Source organism: Microtus oregoni, unplaced genomic scaffold, assembly GCF_018167655.1.
Source record: "Microtus oregoni isolate MIOR12 unplaced genomic scaffold, Mior012 000013F_ref0000133, whole genome shotgun sequence".
In the NCBI taxonomy this organism is placed as follows: Eukaryota; Metazoa; Chordata; class Mammalia; order Rodentia; family Cricetidae; genus Microtus; species Microtus oregoni.
Window position 1 is genome coordinate 39,940,441 of NW_024543072.1, and position 15,894 is coordinate 39,956,334.

At 36.5% G+C, this 15,894-nt stretch overlaps 1 protein-coding gene across 1 annotated transcript in view; it reads left to right on the forward strand.

The window, feature by feature from the left end:
- The window catches only part of Pappa2 (pappalysin 2), a 360,123-nt gene that overhangs the window by 233,523 nt on the left and 110,706 nt on the right, over nucleotides 1-15,894 (forward strand). Inside the window, exon 14 of the mRNA XM_041662449.1 lies at nucleotides 481-627. Within this exon, the coding sequence (XP_041518383.1) occupies nucleotides 481-627 (147 nt within the window). The remainder of the gene's footprint in view (nucleotides 1-480; nucleotides 628-15,894) is intronic.

Genomic DNA, 15,894 nt, shown 5'->3' on the forward strand with positions numbered 1-15,894 from the left:
CCTGTGTGATTCAGTAGCTTCCCTCTTAGGCCAGTTGATGCTGATTGATAAGGACCTAACCATCACCCTGAAAAGACTTGCAAAGTGAATTATTGGATCAGTCTTCTGAAGTATGCCAGAATAATTCTTTGGGCAAGACTCCATGCTGATGGTGGGCAGAGAGTTGTCCTGTGTGTTTTCTACCCTAGGAAGATACATCTTTTTTTTTTAATTGATTTTTATTGAGCTCTACATTTTTCTCTGCTCCCCTCCCTGTGTCTCCCCTCCCCTTCAACCGTCTCCCAAGATACATCCTGAGGGTTACAGCCTTGAGAAATTCTTCTACATGAATTTGGGTTTTCCTACATTCTAACTTCTGCATTCTGTATCTAACTGTGTGGCTGGTTGTTAGGCAGAAAAGTCGGCTCTGTGCTAGAGAGCGTCCGATTTTATTTACCTCCTGCACTCCAGACTTAATTTGGGACTGAAATTGCTTTTCAGAATTGTACTACGCATCATCCAGACTCATCCCCCCACCATCTACTTTCTGGATGGTTTCCCTGTGTCTTCAGTTTGAAGAGAGCCCAGAATGAAGGCAGTGAGAAGTCCGAAGATATCCTGCAGAAAGACAACGAGATTTGGCTCGAAGTAAGTGAGCCAAATATCTATTTGTAACATCTGTAAATAGGGATACATTTGTGTGCATGTGTATGGGTAAAATGGGACATTTGACTGTTTTATTAGAGTTTTTCTTCCTGTTACCTCAAAGTGTTTACATCTTAAATTTATTTAAAATTGACTTTCTTTGAAGATTGGACTTCTATACAAGTAATCACTCTAGGGAAATAACATGTAGCATGACATGCAAAATTAGAAATGGGTAGCTCAAATACCATAGTTGCCATAGAAATCAAGGAATAGGGCTTTTAATGTCACTGTCACAATGCTTTTTTGTGTGTTGCATCACAAACATATCTTGTAGTTTTGCTTCTATTGACACAGATTTCTTTCATTGACTCTGTTACTTGAGATAGAGTCTCATGCAGCCCAGGCTGTCCTCAAACTCTGACCCTGAGCTCCTGATCTTCCTACTCCACCTCCCAAGTGTTAGGATGACAGGTACACACCACCACAAACAGCTTATGTGGTGCTGGTAAGGGTTATCTGTCTCATCGTGTGAGACAGATTCACAGTCTCTGTCCTGTGGGTGTTCAGTAGATCCAGAACCAATCTAATTCAACTTAGATCTTCTTTGCTGCGCATCACTTTTGTCAGAACCGGCAGCAGTATGCATGTGTTAGCTTCTGTGTTGACTCTATCTTTTATTTATTTATTAATTCTGCATTTTGCTCTACTATATCATATGTTTTTGGGAATATTAGTACATTTTTCAGAACTAAACATTTTATTCAATCTTAAAATCACATAGTGTAAGTCTTAAAGACTCTCCATTTTCTTTCAGAATATATTGGCCATCTCAATTATTATACTTTACATTTTATATGAATTTTATAATCAGCTATTAGTGTTTTAATCTTGCTAGGGTTTATCATTTCCTATAATTTTTCACTTATCTCTTCATAAAACAAATAAAAAACTGTTAAGTTTAATTTTTCATTATTTTCTTCATTTTTATTGTTTGTTTTCATGGTTGTGAATATTCTAGACAAGTGTTCAACCATTGAGCTACAACTATGCTTTTAACTTGTGTTTCTTTTTCTGGTAACTTAAAATGATGTTTTGATAATTGACTTTTGTCATCTCTAAGTCCTCACTTTATATAGTATTGTGAGATCACACAATGATTACACAAAGTGAGCAATAATCAATAAGGAGGTTATGGTTGCCTCATGACCCTTAAAACATTTCTTATCACTTCAAATGCTCTTCCATTTTAGTTATACATATGTGGGAAAGTAAAAGTAATAGAGCTGCCTTTTGTCTCTGGTTCACTACTACTTAGAACACTGGCAATATGGAAGATCAATGTGTTACACTTCTTTGCAAAAGCTTCAAAGATACCAAGGTAGTTTGATCCTTGCTTGCCTTTTTCTTATGTGACTTCTATGACAGAGCTAGTGTGTTTTTACGACTTGGTGAATTTTTTATGCCTTGCTTATACTGATAACCATGAACCAGTTCCTGAAGAGTATTCCTCACTCTTTGGTGACATGAAATATCCCAGTGAGGTTCTTTAGTATGAACTTTTTTCTTGACAATGGCTCCTCTAGGAAGTCTTGTTCTTTTGGTCAAAGCTACATTCCCTACTTTGGGGGGACAACTTCACTCCACTGCAATCCTCTGCCTGAGGGTCTGCACTCTTGAACCCCCACCATTCTTAGAGCTGGTTTCCTCTTCCACAACACCATTTGTCCACTGGTCAGGTTTCGCTTCCAGCATTATCATGTTTCTGTGCTGCATTTTCATCTTGTTGACTTCTTTTGATTATCCATCCTGGCAGATTTTCACATGTGTTTGCCACTGGGGAAAAGTTGAAATCCCATGTGTATTGTGTGTCTAACCCAAATCAAAGCTTCATTCAGGCAGTGAGTGTAAAGAGGAAATGTTTCATCAATATGAAATAGTTCTAGTCACTAAGAGATTAACATTATTAAGCCACATTAAAGTCATGACTTTAGCAATGATGGGATTAGTCAATTGGTCAAAATTCAAACATATTACTAGTGTGGAGTTTTTTGGTTGTTGTTACAAGATTGGCAGTGAAATGTTTATTCAGTTGCTATTAATATATTGTATCAACTTGACTTGAGTCACATTGGTGAGTCAGTAGTTTTAGTTAAACTAGTTTAATGACCATCATTTGTAGTATGCACATTGGAAATTGCCATATTTCTTCAAATTCCTATATCTTTCTTATAAATTATCTTCTTAACTAAAAAGTGTGTTTTTATCTCTAGTAATGTTTATTTAATCTTTGTATATTCCTCTGTTCTTTGACATACTCCTTCTTACTGTGTATTTTATTTATTTATTTATTTTTAAATATTTATTTATTTATTATGTATACAGTATACAATATTCTGTCTGTGTGTGTCTGCAAACCAGAAGAGGGCAACAGACCTCATTACAAATGGTTGTGAGCCACCATGCGGTTGCTGGGAATTGAACTCATGACCCTTGGAAGAGCAGGCAATGCTCTTAACCACTGAGCCATCTCTCCAGCCCCTTTACTGTGTATTTTAAAACATACTTATCAGAATCACTTTAATGTGTACTTGAAACCATCCATCTCTTTAGTGACCCGAGCTGTTTTATGCAGGCGATCTTTACTCACTCACTGGATTCTCTCTCCTCTATCACAATGAGTGAAACTTTAACTGAACATCAGACGCTGAACACCTTGGAGAGATATTGGCTGACACTGTCTTTATTTTGAGATAGCTTTATTGGAATATGTATAAAGATTCAGGAAATATTACCTCAATTAAGTAAACAATTTGAAAGACTAGAACCTCTGTTCTTATTTCTATGAGTACTAATCTAATTTCTTCAGTTTTTTTCTTTGTTCTAAGAAATTCCCCTTGCAAAGCTTAAATTGGGCCCTCTACTTTGAAAGTCTCTAACTTCCATGGCCTCAGCAGTATGTGCCTGCCAAGGACCCTCCAGGGTTTGAGCCTGTCTCTGGACAGTCTTTGCTTCATTTATACTGTTACTTTGCACTGCTTTGGATATTAAGACTATTTCTGAGACACAGAATGTCTGATTTCATTTAGTGTGATTTATTTCCTTTGGAGATGTTGAGTCTTGAGTCCTGACAGATTTGTTTGTTCTCAAACATCATCTTTATCTTACTTAATTTGTATTTTTAAAGTCATCCTGCTAGAGCAAACTTCTTTTTTGACTATAAGCTACTCAATTATATCCAGAAGCAGAAATCTCCACCTGAAACTGTTAATACCCATCAGTTAGCTGCCTTTTGTAGATTAGGCTTGTAGCCTAGTCCTGCTCAACAGCTAATCTAGAAGAAGAACCTCCATATTATACAACAAAATCAAATCAAAGGTTATATTAGTGTGTAAAGTGTCTAGTAAAATTTGATTTCATGAACCCATATGGTACCAAGTAAATTAGGAAGAGTATTTTGAAAATAAGCTACATTAAACAAAACATTTTCCAAGCACGGCAGAATTTCTGGCCCTTTACTCTTCATTTTAGTATAATTTAATCTTGATTTGATACACAGATATGATTTGTATGCAGTGAATCAGAGACAAATTTATTGCATAAGTGAAAAACAACAGTACTGGAAAACATTAGTTTTGAAAACTTATTTCCAAAATCTTTCATTCACTTACATGCTACTTGCCAAAATAAAAGTTCTGTCATTTTCGCCAGTTTTACTGAGGTAATATTCTCTTGATTTTCTTTATTCTGGTCTTCAGCCAATAGAACAAGAACAGAAGAATTTTTTTTCAGAGTATATAATATAAGTCGTCTATATTGTTTACAATGAGAAACACATTTTAAAGTCATTTATGGTTTATACAATGCATATTCTTATGCTTTTTGCTGGTATTCTCACATATCTCTGTGAGTGACAGGAGAGATGTTTTTCTATTTCAAAGATGAAGAAAGCATCCACGATTTGAAGTGCTTTTTCTACGCCACTAAAGGATAAAATGGTAGTTAGGAAACCATATGCTCACATCTTGACAATAATCTCATGAATGTCCTCCCCACCCCGGACTCTGTTATTAATTCCACCAGCATTTATTAAGTTCCTGTAGTATGCCAATCCCAGAACTGAGCACTGGTAATGCATAGAGCAGAGAAGCAATAGGAAGAAAGCAAGAACACAAGTGGAGATGAACGAAAGGTGCCCTCCCTTGTTTGGTTGCAGTTCTTCTAAAGTTTTGAAAGACTGTGTATCAGTGAATCTGGATGAGAGGATTAATTCAGCACGTTTTGTAAACTTACATGCAGGAGCAGGTGAGTCCCAGAAAGCGTGATTTCTTTAAGAAAGCACTTTGAATCTAAAGTAATGTAGGAAACAAATGCAACCATTTGAGATGCAGACACTCCATAGACACTTGTTTGGTTCCTAGGGAGCTAGACACCATATGCAAAATCGTATGCTCATGTTTGTTTCTGTGGCTCTAAAGTGTCTCCAGTTTGAAATGATCTCACTTAGGCTGGACTGGTTAGCAATCCTAACAGAAACCACCGCATGTTCACAGTATTTTAAAAACCAGAGTCTTCACATCAGCTATAAACCATGGACCACTGCCTGGAAATTTTTTCTGCACAAGCCTAAATCCTGTTCACCATAATTTATTTCCTTTCTTTGTTTGGTATCAACTAGCTAAACACTGAACATGAGTCTCTAAGAACATGCAATGTGTATTTAATTGGTTAGATTTCAAATGAGTACCCCTAACACCATGCAAACAGGGAAAAACACACTTGTTAAAGTGTGATCTGTTCCACATAGTATTTATTATACACACTTTTAAATGGTTATTTTAAAATTCAGAGATGCTAAGCATTTAAATGGTGTAACTGGTAAAAGTATAGATAGGATTCTAATTAAAATCCAGTATATATCAAAGACTGTGGTCTTCTCTTTCCATAATAGGAGTTGGGAATACAGTTTCTATGAAGAACCAGTTATAAAATACTTCAGGTTTATTGACCACAATCCATATCATAACTGTTTAACATGGCTATTAGTATGAAGGTAGAAAGTATAAATTGTTTTTTTAAAACAGAACTTCTAATTTTACATACTTTTCATATTATATTTGTTTTTATTTTCAGCTATTTGAAAAAATATGTGTTTTAAATCACAGCCATATGGAAGTAGGAATTGGGTCAGGATTGGCCCACAGACTGCAATGTGCTAACCCCTGCTCTACACCACGTTTCTAAGTTACTACTAAAGATATTCATGACTGTTTATCTTATTTCAGCAGCGTGTTATTCAAGATTTTGCTACTGTGACAAAATGCTTCATGTAAAGAGCCTAATGGAAGAAGAGTTCATTTTGGATCTAGATACAGAAGTTTGGGTCCATCTTGGAGCGGACAGAGAGGGTGGTAGAACAGTTCACACACAGTCAGGAAGCAGAAGAGAATGTCTATGGCACCAGCCTCCTCCTGCTTTGCCTTTGAGACTCTTAGTGCTCCAGCACATGGGACGATGTAATTCCACTACAGGGCAAGTCTTTTCTTCTCAGTCAGTCCTTGGTGGGAGGATCGTCACAGACAAATGCAGTGGCCTGTTTTAATCCAAGTTCTTCAATCTAAGCAAGTTGACAATCAAGGCTAAAAGTCTTACACATGACAAAATGCACATGTACGTCTCTGTGTGTATACATGCCCTTGTGTATGCTCAAATATGTAAATGCACATGCTTACATGTGCTTATGTGTGTGGAGACTATATGTTGGTTGGTGTCAGCATGTCCTCTCAGTCCCTCTTCACATTAATTTGTTTATATAGAGTCCCTAACTAGACCTGAGCTCACCAGTTTATCTAGGCTTCTTGCTGGCCAGTGAGTTCCAAGGATTTTCCTGTCTCTCTTTCCCTGGTGATTGAATTACAGATGTGCACTGACACACCCAGCTCTTCACAAAAGTCCAGGGGAACCAAACTCAAGTCCTCATGTTTGTTCAGCAAACACGTTCATGACTGAGCCATATCTCCCATCCCAACATCCTACTTTTGAGTCTACATAATAAACACTGTCCCATATGAACAACGTATTTGTATACTGGGAGAACAATGAATGAATTACCATTTTCGGCCTGTAGTTATATATATGGCAGTGATAGCATTTGCACTCATAGTGTGGAAACAGAGTATCCTAAAACATGTGCTACAAATTCAATAAAATACAACATGGACTTAAAATGTCCTGATTAAACATGAGACGTTTAGCTTAGTTTTATCATAAGCATTAGTTTGTGGTATAGAGCTCATGAGCTTTATCTCCTAAGCTGAATTTTCCTATTAATCTCACCTTCCATATCTCTCCATATACATGCACATACAGTTTTACTCTTTTTGGTTTTAACAGAATGCTTTCAGTATAAGAACTTGCCAGAATTTTCATATATCTATAACTTCCAGACAGAAGTTTTATAATTTTCCTTCTCTGGTAATGACTCCTCTTCTTTGTCTCTCCAATAAATACACAATTCCCTCTGAAGATTTAACTCAAGGATTGTTTTCATTACAAATCAGAGTCTTTCATGACTTTTACTCCCAATCCCTAGATACCACAGTCACACTTTCTCCTCAGTGCCCCCATCTTCCATAAGGTCTGCATACTTCACTGCTCTATTTCTATTTAACGATTTGTCTGTCTTGCGAACTATCCAGCTTTTGAGAGAAGCAATGTGTACTCCTGAACCTATGTACCAAGCTGGGAAAAAAAGCCTCCTTTTGCTGTTCAAAAATGTTTGGCGATGTGGCGTTAGAGCTCACCATTTGGGAGTATTCGATGTACTCAGGACACAGGACAAAAGTGGACAAGGATTGTGACTTGCGATGTGCTGGCAAAGAAGAGGTGGCAGAGGCCAGAGACTGAGACAAGTACTTCATCTTGGAAAGACTGAAAAGACTGACTGGCTAGCGTCTGAGTGACACATCAAAGGAGGTTTCCAATGGTGGAAAAAAATCCACAGCTATTCTTTGATTTGCCATATGGACTCTCTAGAAAGCAAATGCCAAGATAGAATTCAGTATTCAGGAGATTTATTAGACAGTGGCTTAGAAATCAGCTTCTGTGGGACAGCAGGAAAGGAAAAATGAGTGGATAAAAAGAGAAACTATACATCATTGATAAGGTCGTAAGAACACTCCATGTTATCCCAAAGGATTAAGCCATGGTGAATGCAAAATCCTGCCACATTAACCTTGATATAGTCATGTTTTTGAATAAAGACTGGAGCAAGTTAGATAATATAATCTTTATAATCTTTAGAGCAATCAGGAAAGTACACATATATACAAGTAGTTGTAGGTAAAATGTCAAAAGATGAAATGGAATAAAAATTACTTAATTCTCCAACAAGAAGGCAGAGAAAGAGAAACTAAGAACCAACAAAATTTACCAAAGAGGAAAACAAAAGCCAAGATGATGTGCTTAAATCCAACTAAGTAATTTCTTTTATTAAGTAGAAGTTGTTTCAGAAAGTCATGAAAATACAGATTATAATTTTTAGATTATATACTGTTTACAACACATCACTTTCAATATAAAACAAGGAGATGAAAATTAAAAGCTTGAAAAATTATAAGCACAAAATAATTATGTATTGTGATAATAAAATGATGTGTTGAATTTGTGAAGAAGACTGGCAACATTGTAAGAAAATTAAGTACTTAATATTTTATCCTCAAAGTAAGTGAACTGAGAGTTTGACAGACCTGATGGAGACACTGCCATACTTATAATTTATTATAGCTGAAATTTCATCACCTCCTTAATAATTTATACAATAAAAAGATTAAAAACAAATCAGGACAAATACGTAAGATTTCAAAATAATTATCAAATATTGTAATCTAATTGATATTTATAGAAACATTACACTCAATAACTGAAAATAATACATAGTATTCTCCAAACTAGAACCTATAAAACAAGTCTCAATATATTTATGATTAAAATCATACAGAGTAGAGTTTTTTAACCTCAGTAATACTAAGATAAATGGGAATAACAAATTATCTTTAAAATCCACAGTTGTTTTTGCAATTAAATAATATTACTAAATAATCTGTGGGTCAGCCAGATATGTTGTTTCTGTCTCCCGAGTGCTGGGATTGTCTTAATGTAAGACAATATGTCTCAGCTAGGTGTCAGGCCATTTAAAGGGAGATTCTGTCTCAATAAACAAAAACAAAATCGTTTAAAAAAAACTTAATCAGTCAAAAAAGGCCTTTTGATGGAGATTAGTAAACATTTTGAGTGGAATGGTACTGGCAACTGTGTGAAATTTGAAGGTTAAGGCCATAGGGCCCTATGGCCCTAATGCTTGCAGGGAAATTTATATCTTTAAAAATCCATGCAATATTTAAAAAGATATAAAATTATTAATCAAAGTTCCTTCCTTATGTCATTAGAGAAATTATAAGATAAGCAAAAGTAAAAATTAAAATGAACAGAAAAAATAAGTGGAATAGAAAATGATCCAGCATTTTCTACTAAATTATTATTAGTTTCTTTTCTCTAGACATGAATTCAGTGAAGTTAGACTCTTCCTTTATACTTTATGAGACATGAAAGAAGCTAAAAGTAAAACATGGAAGAAGAAAATTTCATTTTCTCACAGACTGAATCAACATGCAAGAACAACCTAAAAATAATTTCATTTAATACCGGTTTTTAAGAGATTAAGAAGAAATGAGTGTGTTTCTGAATTTCAACAGCTACCAATAAAAGGTATGACTGAAGAAAACATCTTATGAAGTGAAAGTGACAAAATAATTAGTAGTAGATATGAAAAGAAATAGGAAAGAACTTTGTGAAGAAGAGCACTAGCTAACACGGTGAGACAGCTTGACTACATGAGTGTGGACTTGTTCGGCAGGGAGAGAGAATCTCATGCGGTTCTCACACTAAATCTTGAAAGTTCATGTAATCTCCATTTAAAAACCCAAAGATCTCCAGTGAAGAATTACAATGCTGAATTTCATGGTTTTTTTTTTCTTCAAAGAGCATAACACATCAATTATAGTGTGTTGTCTGGATTTCTGTCCTGCCCAGTTCCCACAATTGTTAAGTCCCAAAGAAATCACACATAGGTCTACATTAACTACAAACTGATTGGCCCATTAGCTCAGACTTCTTATTAACTCTTATAACTTATATTAGCCCATTATTCTAGTATATATTAACCACATGGCTCAGTACCTTTTTCAGCAGGGCAGTCACATCTTGCTTCTTCTGTGTCTGCGCCAGGACTGCGTCCTCTTCCCAGAATTCTCCTGTTCTCATTGACCCACCTCTACTTCCTGTCTGGTTGTCCACATATACTTCCTTCCTGGCTACTGGTCAACCAGCATTTATTTAAAATATAATTGACAGGGTATAGACCAATATCCCACAGCAATAGTGATTTATAAATGAAGAGTGTCGATAGATGAATGGGCCAGGTGTTTGGGAAATGTGCATAGGGATGTTAGCAAACATGCAAACACAGGCTTCATCTCTATAGAAGGAGGCCACTTATTTATCCTGGCCACCCAGAACCAAAATCACCACACAGAAGCTATATTAATATATTAATTAAAACACTGCTTAGCCCATTAGCTCTGGCTTTTTTGGGCTAACTTCTACATCTTTTTTTTTTTTTTTTTTTTTTTTTTTTATCTTCAAGACAGGATTTCCCTGTAGTTTTTGGTGCCTGTCCTGGAACTAGCTCTTAATTTAACCCATTCCTATTGATCAGTATATCACCATAAGGTTGTGGCCTACCAGCAAAGTTTCAGCACCTCTATCTCTGATGTCGTATCATGACATCTCTCTCCATCTTCCTTCTACCAGCATTCAGTCTGGTTTTCCCTGCCTACCTAAGCTACCTAAGTTCTGTCCTATCAACAGGCCAAGGCAGTTTCTTTATTCATTAATGGTAATCACAGCACACAGAGGGGACTCTCACATCACATCTCTGCTGAGCAATTACCAGATAGTGTGAATGAGTCCTGTGGCCTGGACCTATCATTCACTCCAGATTAGTCCACCCCAAGTGGAATAAACAGATTTCTTACTTTTGCCACTTTTTAAATTTCTTCCTTACTATCATGAAGTAGACCATCCTAATATGCAATAATTGCTGGTCCTTTAGTGTTTTCTCTTTGGTTCACAGTATAGGTGAATTCATTCATTTTTCTCCCTCTGGTTAGAACGACATTTTTCATTTTCTTATGTTTGAGTTTTAATTTTGCCTTTCACTGTCGCCTTTTGGCATCCTTGGTTTTTTTTTGCATATACTGTATGATTCATACTACTTATAAAGAAATGTGGCAAGCCAATTTCTCTAATGGTATCCACCGTAGTGTTCATTCTCGTCTGGTTTCATAGCATGGCACCAGGTGTATACCAACTCCTAGGTCTGTTTTACATTCTTACATTGCATTTAATTGGTCTGTTTTCCTGTTCATTACACCACCTCATTGTCTGCATTATTATGAATTAAAGTTGACTGTACATATTCCCCTTTGCCATTTTTTTGCACATTTGACTTAAAAATTGAAGTTCATTACTCATGAAACATTTATTTTTTCTGTATAAAATTCAAAATGTAGCCTTGTGATTCTGCCCTTTGTGTCACTGTTCTGTTGAACCAAACAGACAATGTTTGAGACATCGAAACAATTTTTTCCTTGTGAAGGGATTTTAGATGTTGGTTTTATATGACATTTTATTGGCAGGTTTTATTTTTGACATGTGTATTTACATTTGTATATGGAATTCATTTATATATTTCCTTTTGAATATTCAGTTTGCTAATGTCTCATGAAAGTGGTAGTATGATTTTTCCCCCATTTTTTATGTTTGGAAACTGTGTAAAACTAGGATTACTTCTTCGCTCAAAATTCACAAGAACACACCTAAAAACAAAAACAAAAGCTAACAAAAGAACCTCAGTTCAGAGCTTATTCGGTGGAAGATTTTTAATTATGGTTTGATTTTTTTGAGTTTTAAAAATATGGTCCATGTTTCATTTCTTTTCCATCTTTGGGTTATTGGATGTTTCTGGGAAATTACTGATTTATTTTACATATTCAAATGTAGTGCTGATTCCTGTTCCTACTGTGCTTTTATTGCTTTTCCACTTCTGGCCATACTTACCATGCCTTTAGAGATACATATTTTTGGACATTGCCTTAATTACACGTGAGATTTGTCCACCTTTCTGGAGTCTTCAGGGACAGTACTTTGTCTCACTCAACTTACTTCTTATGCTTCTTTTCTCTACTTCATTGACTTCTTTTTTATTGCTATCACTTTTTTTCTGCCTTGATTCTCTGGACTTACACTGATGTTCTGACTTTAGGTTTCCGATGCCTAGCTTGGTTATTTTATTTTTGGTGGTGGGTAATTTTTCTATTTATAATTACTACTTTAATTGTGTCCCATACATCTTGATGTATAGACCTCTTGTTCCCATTTGATTCTAAGAATTTTGTAATGCTTTATGACTTGTTTTTATAACGTTAGACTTTTTTATAATTGTATTTGTTTACATCATTGATTTTTCAGAGCATAAGAACTTTTTATTGTGCCAGCTGGGATATTAATAGGGGGTGTTTTTTTCTCCTCCCTTTGGACCTATGTTTTATTAGTAAATCCATAAATGGCAAGTTTTTATTCATTTAGGAATTAAGAGCCAATCCATAATAAGAATTCTTACTCTGCATTAATTTGTCAAAAAATGTCAATTATTCTTAGTTTTCTCTCTCTAGCTACACACATATCTACAAAATTTGTTCATCCTTCTCACTTTGGTTTTGTGTTCCTGATTACTTGTTCTTTTTCTCTTTATTTTTTGTTCTGCTTATAGTACAGTCTTTAATTTCAGTTTGATAAATTCTTATTTTTAAGTTACTGACAAATATAGTTTGATTATACTCACAGAATACCCTGAAATATTTTGATACACTATGAAACAGTCACCACAGACAATCCTAGTTAAGGGCATTTATCTTCCTAACACTGAGCTGGGGGAAAAAATGAACTTTCTAGTTGAATTTAGGTTTTAGATAAACAGCAAATATAATATTTAACATCAATATTTTCATGTATTGTTTGGGCATATGAAAACACAAAATTTATTGTGTGTCAGATATTTAAAGTTAAGCGTACATTCTGTATCCTTGTTGGTTGGTTTTGTGACATATGACAAGTCTTCAGCCTTGTTTAAAGCCAGTCAGATGCTAATTTGTTATTTAGAAATTATTTCTACTATCCTGGAAGCTGTGCATATGCCATTGTTTGACCAGAAGTTAAAAGTACATGTATATAAGGCACTGGGACTGGATACTACTTTGAATATTTGGTTAAAGTAAAGCTCATAGGATTCTAAGTGAGTATGTGGGAACATTTACCAGTTATCTGACTTCTCAGTCAACACTAAAGACAGAACAATAGATTAGTAGGGGCTTTAGGAATTGGAAGAAGAGGAGCACTACAGAGAATGAATTGTAACCTCTGCTATTACTTACTCCAACAAGTAACTTCTGGAAACATGCCATCTCTCTGGGTATCAGGTTTCTTTTGAAATTTCCTTTAAAAGAGGTATTTACATGACTGCTTCCAACTTGCACATACATGTAAACTTGATAGTGAATTTTTTAAAAGGAGGTAAATAGGACAAACGATAGTATAACCCTGAGCTGCTAATGGCCAAGGGTGAGGACAAAACTTTCTGGGGGTATTGTCAAAGCCTCAGCTCAGGAAGTATGCTTGTTCCCAGAAACCTTGTTAGAAAGGTGGAGCCTCAGTTCTAGTAACTGAGAATTTGCCTTGTGACCAGTTCCTCGGCAGCTTGCATCCATGTTGTTTGCATTGTAGCCAGGTCCTGGGCAGCTTGCATGCATGTTGAAGTCTGAAAATGGCTGCTAAAGAGGATGATGGTTAGAATGGTTCAAATCTACTCCCAGTTCATCAAGTGGAAACTCACTAACAGGATTTTGTGCTTAATAGGACAGAGTTTCCTGAAGTGCATTGGAATTACTTCTCTGTGTATAATGGAAATTTATGAAAAATAATTGTCTTCAGAAGAAACTTTTCAGTTGTGTGGATTCCTGCATGCCTTAGGGATCCCAAAAGAACAAAGATGACTATGTGTATATGATTTTCACTTCCTTCGAAAGCTAAACTAGTGCTCTAAAAGGGAAGTCCCACCTTCCTGTTTACCTCTAGAGGGCAAAACTTTATTTCCCCTTTCCTATTTAATTGTTGCTAATCTAGAATTCAACTGTTTTTATAGGAAAGCATGTGCTTGTTGCAAGCAGCGCAACCTCACACACTCTAAGCTCTGTAAATATCTGGGGAATCCATTGTTTCTAATGAAGAATGGACACTTGCCACCTGGCCCATGCTCCCATCCCTTCCCTCGTTTTGGTTTCCAAGAGGATTATTTCTATCTGGATTCTATAAGGACTGTTTCTATCTGTATTCCATGACCCCTTTCCTTATATTCAGGCTTTATCTTTGGTGGGATGTTCCCTGGGATTCAGGGTTTGAGATGAAAATCTATATGCAGAAAGTCTGCTGAGGACTCCTGCTGGTGTCAGTGTGCTGGGGAGTATAGGAACTAGGATTAGTCTGTGGGAGTGGCCTGAAAAGAGTGTCAGAATCATGTGAAAGCTGGGAAGACCCTTCAGAGCAATCTCACTCTATTACTCAGTATCAGCAAATGTTGCTTGACACACACTTCCTGCCCTTCCCACTCATTCTCCAAGAAAGTGACACGGCCCTGTATGAGAAGGTCACCAAAGGGGCAGTTTCTAGAGAGACATTACTTTGTAGTGAGTGTCACAGTCATAAAGGAGGTGATGTGGGAGCCACACCGTGCCAGCAACTACTACAGATGTGGTTCTGTCCCTTCCTGCTCCTCCTTTGAAGCCCCATAAGCCTGTCTAGTCCAGTCTTCACAGACTTGGCCTTGTCTAAAATGAACTTGAGGAGACGATCTAGATGGATCTTAGCTTCTTCCATAGGGTTGCCAAAGCTTACATTTTTGAAAGTCTAACCAAGAACTGCGGGAGCAATTACACATAATGATAAGTTACTCCAGCTCTTATAGAAATGGCAGTGTATAAATTCACTGTGGTTATAGTCTATAGCTCTGTAGAGGAGTAAAGCGGGACCTCGTCTAGAGTCTGATCAATACCTAGACATGAGAAGGAAGTGTAACGGGCTCAAAAGTCTGGAAAACTCACTTTCTAGAGTTTAGTCATCAACTAAGCCCCTTCCTCAATTAGACACAAGCTCTGGGAAAGATCATTTGCAGCTCAGAGCTAATCTCTGCCTTGTCAAAGCTTCTGATGACAAAATCCTTAGAATGACTCACCTGAAGTCATGAATGTTTGAGAATTTTCACCTACAAAAGCACACATGGTTTCAGCCAATTGTAGAATAATTGTATTCTGAGTTTGCGTGGGCCCTTGTTAAACTGCAAGTGACTTTTAAAGATACCTCTCTGAACCCTAAAACTGTTGGAAGCCTTGATGTTTTCATGTTCATTTGACTTCATAGATGGAAAGGGCGTCCTGAAAATGTGTTTAGGGGAGGATCTATAATCCCCACTTATCTAAAACTAGAAATGCTTTAGATTGGAAAACTGGGAAAGCTACCATCCTCCTGTGTACAATTCCTGGGGAAAACCTTGGTTTGTATTCCACAAGCAAACTTTTATGTACTGAAGATACCCTATTAAAATCTGTAAGCATAAAAATCTGCTGAGTTTGGTGAGGGCTCCAAGAAAACATGTTCTCATGCAGTACAAATAGCAGGAGGTACCTGCCTTTTTTTCTTCTGACCCACGGCATCCATTTTCCCTTTGGAGAAGTGCCATAGAGGAGAATATATGAAATGGTGTGGGGAAAATCCAGGAGTTAGCCAGAAGCATTTTAAATGTTCTTCTTAAGTTTCAGGGTCTACTGTTCAGTGGCCACCACAAAGGGTTACCTGTATATTGAAATATTTGGTTTGAGTGTACATTGTATCCATGCATAGTAGGCAGTCTGGAGATGGGTTTTAATTTTTTTTTTATTTTTTTGAGACAGGGTTTCTCTGTAGCTTTGGAGCCTGTCCTAGAACCAGCTTTTGTAGACCAGACTCACAGAGTTCTGCCTGCCTCTGCCTCCCGAGTGTTAAGATTAAAGAAGTGTGCCACCACCGCCCGGTGGGTTTTACAATTCTAATTAGAGATGGTGT